At 44.7% G+C, this 15,469-nt stretch overlaps 1 protein-coding gene across 1 annotated transcript in view; it reads right to left on the bottom strand.

Moving 5' to 3' along the window:
• ZMYM2 (zinc finger MYM-type containing 2) overlaps nucleotides 1–15,469 on the bottom strand; it is a 552,630-nt gene that overhangs the window by 319,997 nt on the left and 217,164 nt on the right. The window contains exon 9 of the mRNA XM_030202393.1: nucleotides 8,927–9,042. Within this exon, the coding sequence (XP_030058253.1) occupies nucleotides 8,927–9,042 (116 nt within the window). The remainder of the gene's footprint in view (nucleotides 1–8,926; nucleotides 9,043–15,469) is intronic.

Genomic DNA, 15,469 nt, shown 5'->3' with positions numbered 1-15,469 from the left:
GATCTCGCAGCAGCCATTCCTACATCGACTCCCGATGCTTCCCCTCATCGTCATCGCTGCCACCGACCTAGATGCCGACATTGAAGAACCGGACCGAACTCCAAAAAGTTTCTCACACTGAGCTTCTCAGGAAATTTTCTTCCTACAAAGTCAAAGGACACAATTTGCCGGGCTATAGTTGGGCCCGAGGCACTGAATACACCAAGAATGTGTATCAGTACCTGAGATGGTCTGGTTGCACTGAGTACAAAGCTTGAAGCCACTGGGAGTCTTTGATTACATGGAAGGAAAAATGGCTTCAGCAAAATCAAAAGTCGTGATTGTGCCTGAAAAAGAGGGAAGGCGGCACAAAAAAAAAAAAAAAAAAAACCGAGAGACCCATATGAGCAGGCCTGAAAGCGGCCCATGCCAAAGAAACAAAGAAAAAAACGAGACACAAAATAACTAAGGGAGGCTTTTTTTGTTCTTGGTTTTTGTTTTTTCCTCTAATGAGAAAATAATAAAATGAAGCAAGAGAAAGCAAAAAAATTACCGCAAAGGCATAAAAATAAGCTCTCTACCGGGCATGTGAGGAGCAACGAGGAGAACCGAGAGGTGCAATCGCACTGCAAGCAGGAAGGCACTTCGCATATGCACGATGGAACGCTGCTCGCACTCCAGAAAGCTCTCGCAATTTTTATGCTTGGTACTCTGCCGACGTGGGTGACATGGGATCATCTAGCCACTTGTGAGAATGTAAGCCTGTTTAAGTTTGTCTTCAGAGAAAGCCTTTTATTCTTCCATATATTGCCCCATCCTATGTGTCTAAAACCTTCTTTATGCCAGGCTTTGAGCTACTTATTAAAAACTTTTTTCTGTTTTACATAGTCTTTCCGCTCCCCTTAATAAGTAGGTATTACTTCTGAAAAAAGAAAGATTTGAGCTCCTCCCCAAGCTTCTGAAAAGCTCTCCGCACTCTTTGCACAAGTATGCTGTTGTGAGCCAGGTCATTTGTCCCCAAGTGGATTACAATGAAATGATATCTTACCTGCTAATTTACTTTCCTTTAAGTCCCTCCGGACCGGCCCAGGATTGGACTGGTGGGAAGTAACAAAGCAGTACTCCAATAAGCACAAACAGATGGTCTGACTGCTGGAAATCCTCCGTAACCTTTAGATAGTGCTTAAGAACCCTCTTAACATCCAGAGTCTGTAACTTTCACTGGACTTCCGAACCGGAGAAAGTGTCTAAGACCAGCAAAACCACCGACTTGGAGAGATGAAAACACTAAACAACTTTAGGAAAAAATGGAGGCACAGGATGCAAAACCACTCGCTCTTTAGAAAACTGCAAAAATGGCGATCTACAGGAGAAAGCTTGCAACGTCGACACTCGACTAGCCGAAGCTATAGCTACCAGAAATACCGTCTTGAGCATCAAATCCTTAAGGAAACAAGACAACAGTTGAAATGGAGGCCTAGTGTGGACTGTTAGCACCAAGTTAAGATCGAAAGTCGGAAAGAGGATCCTAGCCAGAGGACAAAGGAGACTGACTTGCTTCAAAAAAATGACACATTCAGATGACTAGCCAGTGACTCACCCTGCACTCGACCGGAAAAGCAGGACAACACCACAACTTGTGCTTTATGGGAAGTGAGAGCCAAACCTTTATCAAAACCCTGCTGCAAAAAAATCCAACAGCTAAGCCAAGGAAGTTCAGAGGGGAGAGATGCCTCGATTAGCACACCACACCTCAGAGACGTCAACCTACGGCGCGACCGAAGCTTGGTGGAAATTATCTGAGAAGAGTAACCTCTCCATTAAACGAGCCTGTTCAAAAGCCAGGCCGCAAGACAAAAATCTAGCCGGGTCTGGATGAGGAATCGGACCCTGAACCAGAAGACTGGACTGATCCAGAAGCCGAAGAGGAGGAGTGGACAGAAGACGCATGAGATCTGTATACCACGGTTTGCGAGGCCAATCCGGAGTCACCAAAATCACAGAACCTCTGTGCGCCTCGATTCTCTGAATGAACCATTCCAGAAGAGGCCAAGGGGGAAACGCATAGAGAAGACACGGATGCCACTGCTGAAGAACAGCATCTACCCCTTCCGCCTTGTGATCCTTTATGCGACTGAGGAAGCAGGGCACCTTTGCATTGAGGCTTATGGCGAAAAGATCCATGAGAGGGAATCCCCATCAATTCACTATCAATTGAAACACCTGTGGACCGAGGAACTATTCTCCTGGATTGAGGGTGTGACAGCTGAAAAAATCCACTTGGCTGTTCTCCACTCCTGCTATATGAGAGGCTAAGAGAGCAGTCAGATGACACTCTGCCCAGGCCACGAACTTCGCAGATCCCTACTCTTAACTGGTGACTTCTCATCCCTCCTTATCAACTGACATGAGCCACAACTGTCACGTTGTCCAAAGACTGAATACTGCCGCGCCGTCCAGCAGAGAACAAAAGGCCTCCAGAGCCAGCCAAATCGCCCTGGTTTCCAATAGGTTGATCAAAAAAGATGCTTTCTGAGGAGATCAAAGATCTTGAGCAAACCTCCCCATGTAGTGGGCTCCCCAGTCCCCAAGGCTGGCATCTGTCGTCACCACTATCCACTGGTGCATGTCCAGTGGCATCCCCTACTACTACTACTATTATTATTATTATTATTATTAAACATTTCTATAGCGCTACTAGACTTACGCAGCGCTGTACAAATTAACATGAAAAGACAGTCCCTGCTCAACAGAGCTTACAATCTAAAATTGGACAGGGGTGGGGAAATTGCAGTGGTAGGGGTGATAAGTGAGGGTGTTGAGTAAGAGAGTCATGGTTAGGAGTCGAAAGCAGTAGCAAAGAGATGGGCTTTAAGCCTAGACTTGAAGACAGCCAGAGACTGAGCCTGACGTACTGGCTCAGGGAGTCTATTCCAGGCATAGGGAGCAGCGAGATAGAAGGAACGGAGCCGGGAGTTAACAGTGGGGGAGAAGGGGGACGACAGGAGACATTTACCTAGCGAACGGAGTTCACGGGGAGGAGTGTAGGGAGAGATGAGAGCGGAAAGGTAGTGAGGAGCTGTGGAGTGGATGCACTTGCAGGTCAAAAGGAGAAGTTTGAACCGTATGCGGAAGCGGATAGGGAGCCAGTGAAGCGACTTGAGGAGAGGGCTAGCGTGAGTATAGCGACTCTGGTGGAATATAAGACGCACAGCAGAGTTTTGGACAGATTGAAGAGGAGATAGATGGCTGAGCGGTCAGATTGCCTGTACGCAGCCACCAGAAGAGACTGCTGCATTCCTGGGTCCATAGAGGCAACCTCACCAGTACAGAGTTCATTTGAGGAGACCACCTGGACAGGTGGAAAGTCTGGAGAAATCTCATGTGCGCCCTAATTCAAAGCACTACCTCTATCGTCGCTGCCTTGCAGATAGTCCAGAGCACAAGGGATGTGCCTGCACAGCAATCCCTGAATCTGAACCTGTAACTTGAGAATTCTACTCCGAGTAAGAAAAATCCGACTTTGTGCTGTGTCGAAAGACAATCCCAAGTACTGCAGGGACTGAGAAGGAACCAGACGGCTCTTGGCAGAGTTGACCACCCAGCCGAGGGACTGCAGGAACTGGACCACCCGATCCGTGACCTGTAAACTCTGATATGATTTTGCCCGGATTAGCCAGTCGTGTAAGTAGGGAAGAACTACTACTACTACTACTAAACATTTCTAAAGCGCTACTAGGGTTACGCAGCGCTGTACAATTTAACATGGAAGGACAGTCCCTGCTCAAGGAGCTTACAATCTAAAAGACAGGTGTACAATCTAAAGACAAGTGTACAATCTAAGAGACAAGTGTAGAGTCAATCTGATAGGGCAGATAGATTGGGGGGCATACTATATTTCGCGAAAGGTTAGGTGCCGAAAGCAGCATTGAAGAGATGAGTTTTAAGCAGAGATTTGAAGATGGGTAGGGAGGGGGCTTGGCGTAGGGGTTGAAGATTATTCCAGGCATAGGGTGAGGCAAGGCAGAATGAGCGGAGCCTGGAGTTGGCAGTGGTGGAGAAAGGTACTGAAAGGAGGGATTTGTCCTGTGAGCGGAGGTTACGGGTGGGAACATAGGGGGAGATGAGGGTAGAGAGTTAGTGAGGAGCCGCAGACCGGGTGCATTTGTAGGTAAGGAGGAGAAGCTTGAATTGTATGCGGTATCTGATCGGAAGCCAGTGAAGTGACTTGAGGAGAGGGGTGATAAATGCCTTCCTTTCTAAGTGCTGCTGCCCCCACCACCACCATGACCTTGCTGAACATGTGAGGAGCTGTAGCTCGACCAAACGGAAGCACCCGAAACTGAAAGTGCTGACCCAGAATCGCAATGCGAAGGAACCTCTTGTGTATGGGCCAGATTGGAATGTGCAGATAAGCCTCTATCAGATCTAACAATGTTAGAAATTCTCCTAACGGTGACTATCATGGAACGAAGGGTCTCCATTCAAAAACTAGTGACTTTGAGGGCCTGATAGACCACCTTCAGGATCTAAGATCGGACGAAAGGAACCCTTTTTCTTTGGAACCACAAAGTAAATGGAATAACAGCCTTGCCTGAATTCTGAGGAAGGCACTGGACAAATAGCCTGAAGATCCAAACATCCTCAATACAGTGTCCCGCACCGTGCCTGCGTTGAGGCGGATCTGGCAGGGAGACTCCAGAAAGGTGTCTGAAAGAGGCCGCACAAAACTCTAAGGTGCACCCATCTCGAACAACCTCTAACACCCACTGATCAGTGGTAATCTGGGCCCACCTCCGATAAAACTGATAGCCAGGCTCCCACAGGGATCAAAGAGACCTGTGCACCTTCACTGGGCTGGACAGGCTGGGGACTGGAAAGAGGCTCCGGACTCCCTACCACCACAGCAGGAACCTTGAAAGGACTGGTTCCTTTGGAAAAAGCTAGAATTCTGGGTCTGAGCTCCTCTGCCAAACCGAAAACAGCGAAAATCACGACCTTGTCCTCGGCCAGCTGTCCTAGGCCTACCTTCATATCCCCCAGACTACAGACTAACTTATCTAATTCATCCCCAAACAAGAAGGATCCCTTAAAAGTAAACTTACTCAGCTTAAACTTGGGAGGCCACATCCGTAGACCAATCTCTCAACCAAAGAGAATGGCGGGCTGCAACTCCCAAGGCCATGGACTTAGAAGAGGCTCTCAACAAATCGTACAAGAACCTGCCAAAAAGGCAGAAGCCATCTCAATCTTGGCCACTTCAGCATCTGTGGAAGACAAATCACTGGAAGCTCTCTCCAAGACTCTTTTGACCCACCGGAAGCATGCCCTAGCCATCAAAGAACCACAGATGGCCACCTGCACCGCTAAGGAAGAGAAGTCAAAACTACTCTTCAAGAGAGCTTCCACCCTACGATCCTGGACATCCCAAAGGGCTGCGTCACCATCAACAGGGACTGTATTGCGCTTAGTGACGGCAGAGACCTTAAGAAGGGACCTGTCCTAATTCAGAATCGGATAAAGCCGCACCATTGATCTGGCTGGACAAAAAGGAGACTCTCGCACATCCCACTGAGCCTGAATGATATCCCTAATGTCCTGGTGCATAGGAAACATTTTCCCGGAGCGTCTAAATCCCTTAACCAGCAGATCCACCATATGGCCCTCAAGAACCATAGGCTGCCCATCCTCAAAATATAGGGTGGAGGCTACCAAAGAAAGTTCCTTTAGATCCTCCTTACGGAAGATCTTGACCACTGAAGGATCTTCTCCTGGGAGCAGGGTCTGCCCCTGCGTCTGAAGAGATAGGGTCCTTCAACTGCCATTCCTAAAGACCTTCAACCTCCTCCAGAGAGCATGTCTAAATCTGGATCCAAAGCCTGGTCCTCCTTCAGGTTCCAAGAACTCCTAGCTCTCTTTGCAGGAGCTACTTGTTTGGCCAGGGGGCCCCCCAAAGTCGTAGCACCAGTATATCTGGAGGACAAACAGAGGGGAAAACCTCCCTCCTGGGGTCCCAAAGATTGTAGCAGAGATTGAGCTCTCTGCCAACTGGGGTAAGAAAGGAACGGCCCCAGTCCTCTGAGCCACCAGCAAAATGGTGGCTTTTCCCGCCAAGAGAGGACAGCTGACTCAGCAGTGGGAGCCGCTGGCGCCAAGGGAGCTGCTGAGTCACTTGGCTAAGGGGCCAATATGGACCAGCCGCGGGATCTACTGCCATGCAAAACTTACAGGCACCACTCGCAGCAAAACCCCCCCCCCCCCCCCCCCCCCCCCCCCGCTGACAAACACACCGCCTAAGCTTTTCCGCAACAGAACAGCTCTAGACAGGGAAATTTTTTTTAACCAAGAACTGCACTACCGCGGTAAAGTGGGGAAAACAAAGTGCTGCTAACTGAGAAGACAGAGCTGCCCTGCTCATTCGCACCGAGGGAATAATGGATGCCTCTCCCAAAGCTCTAACAACCTTTGCCCGAAGGGGTGAGCTCTTCCCTGCAGGCAAAAGCATCAAGCACTAACAGGAGGTAATGAGCGGAAAAGAGGAGGAGGGACCCGGAACCCCCGAGTGTAGCAGCCTTGAGGCTCAAGAAGATCCCCGTGGACCTCAGCCCCCAACACAGAGATCTCCCCAGTGCACAGAACGAAAAGGAAGGCTAAGGAGATTTTTTTTAATCTACAAAGAGAGAAATATAGAGAGGAGACTAAAGGGCTCACCTCCTTCCACCTGCTGAAGACTGAGAATAGCGGATCTAGGGTCACATGGCCAGGGCTAATAGCTCTCTAGAGCCAAAAGCTCTCAGTCTCCACCTGCTGGAAGGAGTGCATAACCCATCAGTCAAATCCTGGGCCGGTCTAGAGGGACGCTAAGAAAATCAATATTAGAATAACCATCCAAAAGATAATAGGTTTTGTTTCTTATAACTTCTCATATCAAGGCTCCAAAAATCCACTCCAACACCTCCCCACACACACATCCACAAACACTATTAACAGCATAACTGATATATTATTTATCAAGGGCTTAACAACTTAACTATTCCCATTATATCCTATTCAACAACATACTCTTTTTGAGGATAAAGTTTGCATATAAGGTTCCCTGATTGAAAGGAATCCTAGTTTCCAATTTGAAGTTAGAGATGCTTCTTTACCTTCCTGTGACATAAGTATATGAAGTTGAGCCTTCCAATTGCAAAAGGAGAATGGTTCTGTATACACCCAATACTTCAGAATAAGCTTCTTGCTCACCATAACTGCCTTTCGGACTAAGAGCTGCATGCTTTTTCCACTTAGTCTAAAATGAGCAGATATATCTTGCAAGAATGCTTCTGAGTTTGGGTGGATTCTCTGTTTTATCAACTAACTCAAGTAATTTACAATACTCATCCAATAAAGGTGAATCTTAGGACAGTTCTACAGTGCATGATGAAATCTAGTTTTGGCCTGTGGAATTTTAAACACAAGGGTGTATCTATCTAAGCTTTATATAATTGGGCCTGGGTGAAACATGATCTATGTAATATACAGAACTGGCACGCTTAAATCCACACTAGAGATCAGCAAGTAGATCTGGCAATTATTATAATAGCCTAAAGCAGGACCTAAATCCTTCTCTCAACGTTCCTTCAAATCCTCTAAATCTCTCCACCCAACACGTGTAATGTTTTATGGATACCAGCTATAAATGTTCTATTGGGAGAAATTGCAGTAAATTTGTATCTTTTTCCCCATTTGGCTTTTTAAACTTTCAGCATCCAATGATGATATATAACGGTTAATCTGATTATAATATAAAATATAATCTGAATATAAATAATGGAGTGGAGGAATAGCCTAGTGGATACTGCAGTGGGCTTTGAACTGAGTTCGATTCCCAATGCAGCTCTAGGCAAGTCACTTAAATCTCCATTGCTCCGTTACAAAATAAGTACCTGTATATAATATGCTAACTGCTTTGAGTGTAGTTTCCACTCTTCTCCATTTGGAGATAATGGTACAGACTTTGGTTTGGTGGAGTCCCGAAGTATTAGACATTGCTTTATAACCCTTTCAGAACTGATATTTGAAGAAATTTTTCATCTCTTCTCGAATTTCCTTTGATCATAGCATAGTTTTTTTGTAGAACTCTGTGATGACTACTTCATTCTCTTGGTTAAGGTTCAATATAGAGTGGGGTTCAGATTTAATAGAGATAGCTGCAATCAATTACATTTGGTCAATTGGTTGATTAACAGAACAGTTACTTTTTTCACATGGGTGATAAGGGTTTTGGATTACTTTGTTCTTTAAATTAATGATGTAATAGTTTAACAACTGGCACTTTTGTCCAAAAGTAAATTTTGCTTAAATATCAGAAACCAGTCAGTGACGCATGCAAAAAAATAAGGCAGGGTAGGGAAGACTTTTTCACATCACTGTATATTTGCTGCACACCCAGGTCCTACTTGATGGCAATTCCAATGGGCTCCATTACTAATTTCCTAAGGAGATTTTAAATGACAAATCAAATTTTTGCTTTTCCATTAGCTTAGCCTGTGAGCTGCTATGATTAGATATTTAGCCCTTTTTATTCTTCAAAGTATTTTACATACAATTCATGTACAGGCACAGAAGAAAAGATAGCATACCTGAAATTTAGCTACACAACTGGAACTGCAAAAATTATACAAAATATCAGAAACCAGTCAGTGACGCATGCAAAAAAATAAGGCAGGGTAGGGAAGACTTTTTCACATCACTGTATATTTGCTGCACACCCAGGTCCTACTTGATGGCAATTCCAATGGTCTCCATTACTAATTTTCTAAGGAGATTTTAAATGACAAATCAAATTTTTGCTTTTCCATTAGCTTAGCCTGTGAGCTGCTATGATTAGATATTTAGCCCTTTTTATTCTTCAAAGTATTTTACATACAATTCATATACAGGCACAGAAGAAAAGATAGCATACCTGAAATTTAGCTACACAACTGGAACTGCAAAAATTATACAATTTTCCATCAGGCATAGTGGCTTGAAACTGAGGTAAAGAGTTTCGTTTACAAAAATGACACATGATTCCCACACCTAGGATATGAAAAAAAATTATGCTTCAAAAATAAAATTCATATAAGAAAAAGGGAAAGAATATTTGAACATAAGTTTTATTTTTCTAATCATATCCCTATAAAAAGCACATTCTTCCAACACACAACTACTGGCCATTCCAAACTAGCATATGGTTTTCCCCAGCCTTCCGCAATACTAACAAGCCAAACCTTACAGACATTTGGACCAGCACGAAATTAGGTCTTACCTGATAATTTTCTTTCCATTAGTCCTTTCCACTATTTCCAGAACCTGTGGGATAGCTGTGTCCATCAACCAGCAGGTGGAAATGGAGAACTGAAAACCGAGCTGAGACATCTCTCTTGGCATCCAGTCCAGCTCCTCAGCATTTACATACACGAGCAGTAAAGAGAAACTTGGAACATACGCAACAAGCTTAAACAGTTCGTTAACCAAACACTAAGCAGACAAGCATACATGTGTGGACCCCTCATCTCTGGACAACTTGTGGAGAAGAGATACGCAGAAAGCACCATGCAAAGTGAGTCATCATTTGAACCCTTACTTCGAACCAACTAAACATCTCAAACCTTGGGCAGGAATAGTAGGAAGGACTAATGGAAAGAAAATTATCAGTTAAGACGCAATTTCTCCTTCCATTGCTTAGCTTCACACTATTCCAGCACCTGTGGGATGTTCAAAAGAAATAGAGAAAGTGGGATCCTGGCACCATGCCCTGACTGAAGCCCTAAAACTGGCTTCCAAGTGCACGTCCACCCTTTGATGCTTGGCAAAGGTACGCAGCATTGACCACAACACTCCCTTGCAAATATTCACCAGAGACGTAAGGTAGTCTCTTCTCAGGCTGTCACTGTACACCTCATAGAATGAGCCCACAAGGCCGAAGAAGCCTGCTTCCACACAAGCAAATAAGCTGATGCAACAGTCTCCTTCAGCCATTCTAGCAAGTGTGGGCTTGGAAGCCATGAGGCCAAGTCACTGTTTACCAAAATGCACAGTATGACCAATTTGCAAAACATATTCGTGGCTACCAGGTATCTAATGAGGACTCTACGAACATGAAGAAGTTTCAAGGAAGAAAACTGAGCCTCTTCATCCTCTCTGCAAAAGGACTGAGGCTCCACAGATTGGTTGAGATGAAATGCTGATACCAATTTCAAAAGAAAGGAAGGAACTGTACAAAGGGAGACCCCCCCCATCTCAGAAATGCAAAGAAAGGGATCATGACGAGAGAGCCTAAAGATCCAAAACCCTATGTGCCGATGCAACAGCCACAAAGAATGCAGGTCTTTTGTGTAAGATCTTTCAAAGAGGTCTTCTGAAGAGCCCGAAGGACTAAATTAAAGTTCCACTCTAGACTTAGAATACAAAAAGGGAGGCTCACTCCACTCAAGAATCAAACAATATGCATATGAGCGGCAAGAGACATCTTCTATAATTGGCCCCTGAAATAGGTCAAAGTCGCAACCTAAACTTTTAGAGAAACCAACGCCAATCCTTTCTGAAGACCTGCTTGGAGAAACGCTAGGACGTGCGTGATCTAAGCAGAGAAGGGAGATAGTCCACGCTCAACATTTAGCCCTCGAATGTCCTCCTCACCCTCGCATTCACCATGGATGTACAGCATTTCTGAGCCTAAAGCAAGGTACCCATCCACCTGCTGGAGACAGAAAATACCAAGGAGCTGGACTGGATGCCAAGAGATGTCTCAGCTCAGTTTTCAGTTCTTTATCTCTACCTGCTGGTTGATGGACAGAACTATCCCAGGGTTCTGGAATAGTGGGAAGCCATGTAACAGAAGGGCCTGATTTCCTATAGCTTTTTCCTCTTGTGTTAATGTTGGAAAACTATTAGCTAACCTGGTCCTTAATTTTCTCATTAATTAAAAATACATACCCACAATCAAATACCTCAAATATTCTGAATATTCTTATTACTCCTGGGGGGGATTCTGCACAAAAAAAAATTAAATTCTAGATTCTGTATACTTTATTAGTGACTTTCTACACAGAAATCCCCTATAAGGGCTGGCATCTTACACCCCCCCACCCCCCCACGTTTCTTATGCATTTTCCAACAGATCGCCCATCACATTCCCATAGCACACATACACTCTTCTGAGGAGTAGCCTAGTAGTTAGTGCAGTGGACTTTGATCCTGGGGAACTAAGTTTGATTCCCACTGCAGCTCCTTGCGATTCTGGGCAAGTCACTTAACCCTCCATTGCCCCTGGTACAAATAAGTACCTGAATATACTATGTAAACCGCTTTGAATGTAGTTGCAAAAACCACAGAAAGGCGGTATACCAAGTCCCATTTCCATTTCATCTTCTTTCCAGCTCCCTCCACACATACAATCCACTTTTTTTTCAACCCCCCCCCCCCCCACCCTCCCACATCGGCCTGCTTCCTGCTCCTCAGTCATCCGAGGCTTGACTGTTCCTTTAAGCCTCGCATGCTTCCATACAGCCAAGGGGACCAATGCAGCAGATGAGGAAGCAGCCTAACCCAAGGCTGTGCTGCTCCACCCTCGTGCAGCGCTGGAGCAGTGTGTGCAGAGAGGAAGGCAGGCAGCTAAAAAGTGAGTATCTATGCCACTATGCAGCAGACTGCACAGAACTTTGTGCAGGAAAGGCAGAATTCTGTGCACTGCGCAATAGAACAGAATTCCCTCAGGAGTAACATATTACAATTTATCAAGATTTGGCATGCTGCTATATTTTCATTTCTACTTAGTTAAGTGTTAGTTGAGATTTATTTATTTGTAGCATTTGTATCCCACATTTTCCCACCAATTTGCAGGCTCAATGTGTGTTTGTACTGTTTGTATTTTCATTAATTCCAATCATGCTCTTTATTTAAAGTTTCTCCTGTCATAAGTCAGATATGCTTTGACAAACATAAGGAGGACCCCCACGAGCACACGAAAGCCATTTTTAAAAAAAATACTGTCAACAGTTTAGAAATCAGTGAAAAGGGTAGTAGATGTGTAAACCAGAGTGTCACATGTGGATGTGGCTAGCCAGAACTTAAAATTGTGCCTAGCATGGAAGAATTGTTTTATTTTAAATAAAGAAATCATTAAGATAAGCATTTCAACACAAAAGCAAGCTGCACTGAAACAGAAGAACAAGTAAATAGCATCCTCTTATAAAGCTCTGAATATAGAAAGTTTACCAAAATCAAACTTCTCTTCTGTCAAACTCAAGTTGTATGCTCCCAGTTGTCAATCCCACCCTTAAACCTTCTGGAGAGCAATCGATTTAATATAATTTGACATCAATGGTTAACTTTTGCAGAAAACCCAAGGCAGATCTCAATATAGAAAGAGAAAATGACAGCAGATAAAGATCATATGGCCCACTCATATCAATTACAAAGCGCTACAATTCCCTCCCTGAGATTTTCTATACTGTCTTAAATTCAAGTACAGTCCTCATCTCCACCACCTTTACTGAGAAGGCATTCCAAGAATACATTCCTGTCTATAATGGACCTTTTTCCTTAGATTACTCCTGAGCCTATCCTTTTTCATCTTAATCCTATGGCCCTTATTACAGAGCTTATTTTTAACTGGAAGAAAAAAGAAAATTGCAATATATCTACCTAAACACACTGCAAAATAATCCACATTTTAAACAAATCAGAATTTTCATGCTTCCTTTTTTGCATATGTTAGGACTCCCTTAAAAAAAAAAAAAAAGGTCTAAATAAAAATAATAATTTGTCTAATTTCTTAAGAAAAACAAATCCAAAAGAATACATGCTGTAAAACTGATCCACCTATCAAAAAAAGAATAAAAATTTGGACAGTAACTGAAGGCAGGGCTGCCGAGACACAAAGCCAGACCCGTGGCAGAACCGAAATGCGCTCCTCCCTCACACTGCCACTCCCGCTCACCTCCTTACCTGTCTTTGCCTCCAGGGGGGGGGGGGGGCAGTGCTAGCAAGCAGCTTTCTGCGTGCCTGCTCCCACGATCTGTCCTCTCCTCCTGCTTGGACTCGGGACCTGGATGATTGCATTAACGTGATATTGCGCTAATGCAACCATCCGGGTCCAGGGCAGCATACAGGAGCAGGGGAGGACAGAAGCAGGCAGCAAGAAGCAGCTTGCTGGCGCTGGGCCCAGGGAATTTTGCAACCTGCCCCCCCCTCTCGGGGGTAGGGCAAAATTAAATCCCCAAACCAGCCTACCATTCCAAAAGCAGAGCATGATCAAAATTAAAAACTGATGTGATCGAACTGGAGCATGCAACCCTCCCTAGCCTCTTCCAGAAGGGCTAAAAGAACAGTCTCAGAACTTAAATATTTTCTGAACTCAACTGTACAGAATCCATAATGAACCCATCTGAAAAAGCGAGTTAACTGGGCTCCAATTATCTCAAACAATTTTGCTAAAAAAACAGTACTGGGTATAAGATAGCAGTTATAACAAAAGGGATCTACAGACATTTTCAATAGAGGAACAATTTTCTTAAATTACTGGGATAAAATGCTCTGCAAAATATCAATTAAACTCGGTTAGCCAAAGTACCAATATATTAGGAGCATCTCTGATTCCAGAAGACAAAAATCCAAGAGATGTCCCCTTTTACTAAATCTCTTCTGTAATAGCATAGCTTGCGAAATGGAAAACAGCAGATCAGAAGTACAGAAACGTAGGAGTTCATAACTGTTGAAAATTGTAGGAGAATCAAACAAAAGCCCTCTCAATCACTGAGAGTAACAGGGTTAAGTCAAAGGCTAAAGAGTCAAGGGGTAAGCAGAAATATGTTTTGAATTTTATACAAGCCAGGGTCAATCACTTCCATTTAAGACCCCTGGTGGGCACAGCTCTAGCCACCTTACTGGGTAGACTGGATGAACCGCATGGGTCTTTATCTGCTGTCATTTACTGTGATACCCCAGTTTTCCTCTTCACCTTGTATAATGCAAATATCCTGTCATTTTTTTATAGTAGTCAATGCTTCTTGATGTGCAGATTGTTTTTTTTTTTTTTCTGGCCAGTGCACACCTGCTTTTGTTGCCTTATTCCTCTCACCTATAGCTGTGCTACGGTCTACTAATTTCTTACATTCTTTATTTGCTTCCCCGCCCTGTCCAAGGATAAACCTAAACTTCACAGCTCACCACTTCTAGTACCTACAAAATATCTCAAATTCCTAGTTAAATCATCTTTAACAGAATGTGTACAGCAAGACTCGACAAATCCCAGGTGACAGGTTATCATGGATTCTAGAAACTGCACCCTAACTCCCAGTGCTGCTGCAAAAAAAAAAAAAAAAAAAAATACTCCCAATTCACAGGCTGCCATTCAGTTCTCTGAAAGGTACAGCCACACTGTGTAAGTTCAGGACGTTTTGTGGTTTCAAGTCTCGCACTACTTGAAACTCCAAGAGAACCCGAGCTTCTGGCATAAAGAGGCTCAAGGGAGTAGAAAACATGGGTGTTTCTTCTGCAGATGCAGTCAGCATGATGAAGGGAATAGGTGGCAGGCTTACAAAGAGACTGGGTGACGGCTGGAGGGATATGCAAGAAGAGAAGTAGGTGGCAGGCTTAGAATGAGAGTGGGTGACCGCTGGAGGGATATGCAAGAAGAGAAGTGGGGAGCCATGCCATGGTGGTAAGGCAAAGAAACAATTACCTCTTTGCTTATCTAATCAAGTGGGTGATACTACACAGCTGACACCATGCCTCTGAACTGGAGACTTGCAGTTTCTGGCATTAAGTAATTGTACCTTATGGGAAGTGGTGCACTGGTAAACGTTTTTAATGGGCTCTCTCTCTGGGCGTAGCCAGCCCTGCAATTTGGGGGGAGGGGGCAAGGGTGGACAGGAAAGGGGGAGGGGATAATGCATTCCTCCTCTCCCTTCCCCACCACCCTGTACAGGCGTGCTAAGCATACCTTTGCTGGCAGGGATGCCGAGCCCCACCAGCCAAATAAATCAACTGCTGCCACTCCTTGCCACTTGTTTCCGGCTCTTAGCAACATGCCAGGACTTCTCACACATGCTTATGCACGTGTGAGAAGTCCCGGCATACTGCTCACAGTGAAACCGCTTGAAGTCTCGGCGACCATTTTCAAGAACTGGCAGCAGCAGGGAGGTCATCGGCAGCGGGAAGCAGAGAGTGGGGTTCTTTCCTGCCCCAAAGAAGCCACTACACCTCCAGGGCTGAAAGACAGGCCCAGGAGGAGAGGAAAAGAAGGTTGCAATCTGCTTGTGGATGGGAGCGAGAGAGAGGGGCAGCTGCTCATGGATGGGAGAGAAGAGGGGGACATGCTGTACATGGAAGGGAAGGGAAAAGAAAAGGGCAAAATGTAGCACAAGGATAGAAGGGGATGAAGAGGAGGGGGGGGGACATGCTGCTCATGGACGTTTTCTTTTTTGGAAAGGTACGTTTTTTGTTTTGTATTTAAACTATG

Source organism: Microcaecilia unicolor, chromosome 4 (genome assembly GCF_901765095.1).
Source record: "Microcaecilia unicolor chromosome 4, aMicUni1.1, whole genome shotgun sequence".
Lineage (NCBI taxonomy): Eukaryota > Metazoa > Chordata > Amphibia > Gymnophiona > Siphonopidae > Microcaecilia > Microcaecilia unicolor.
Note: the sequence above shows the minus strand (reverse complement) of the source record. Positions and strands in the feature narration are given on the sequence as shown.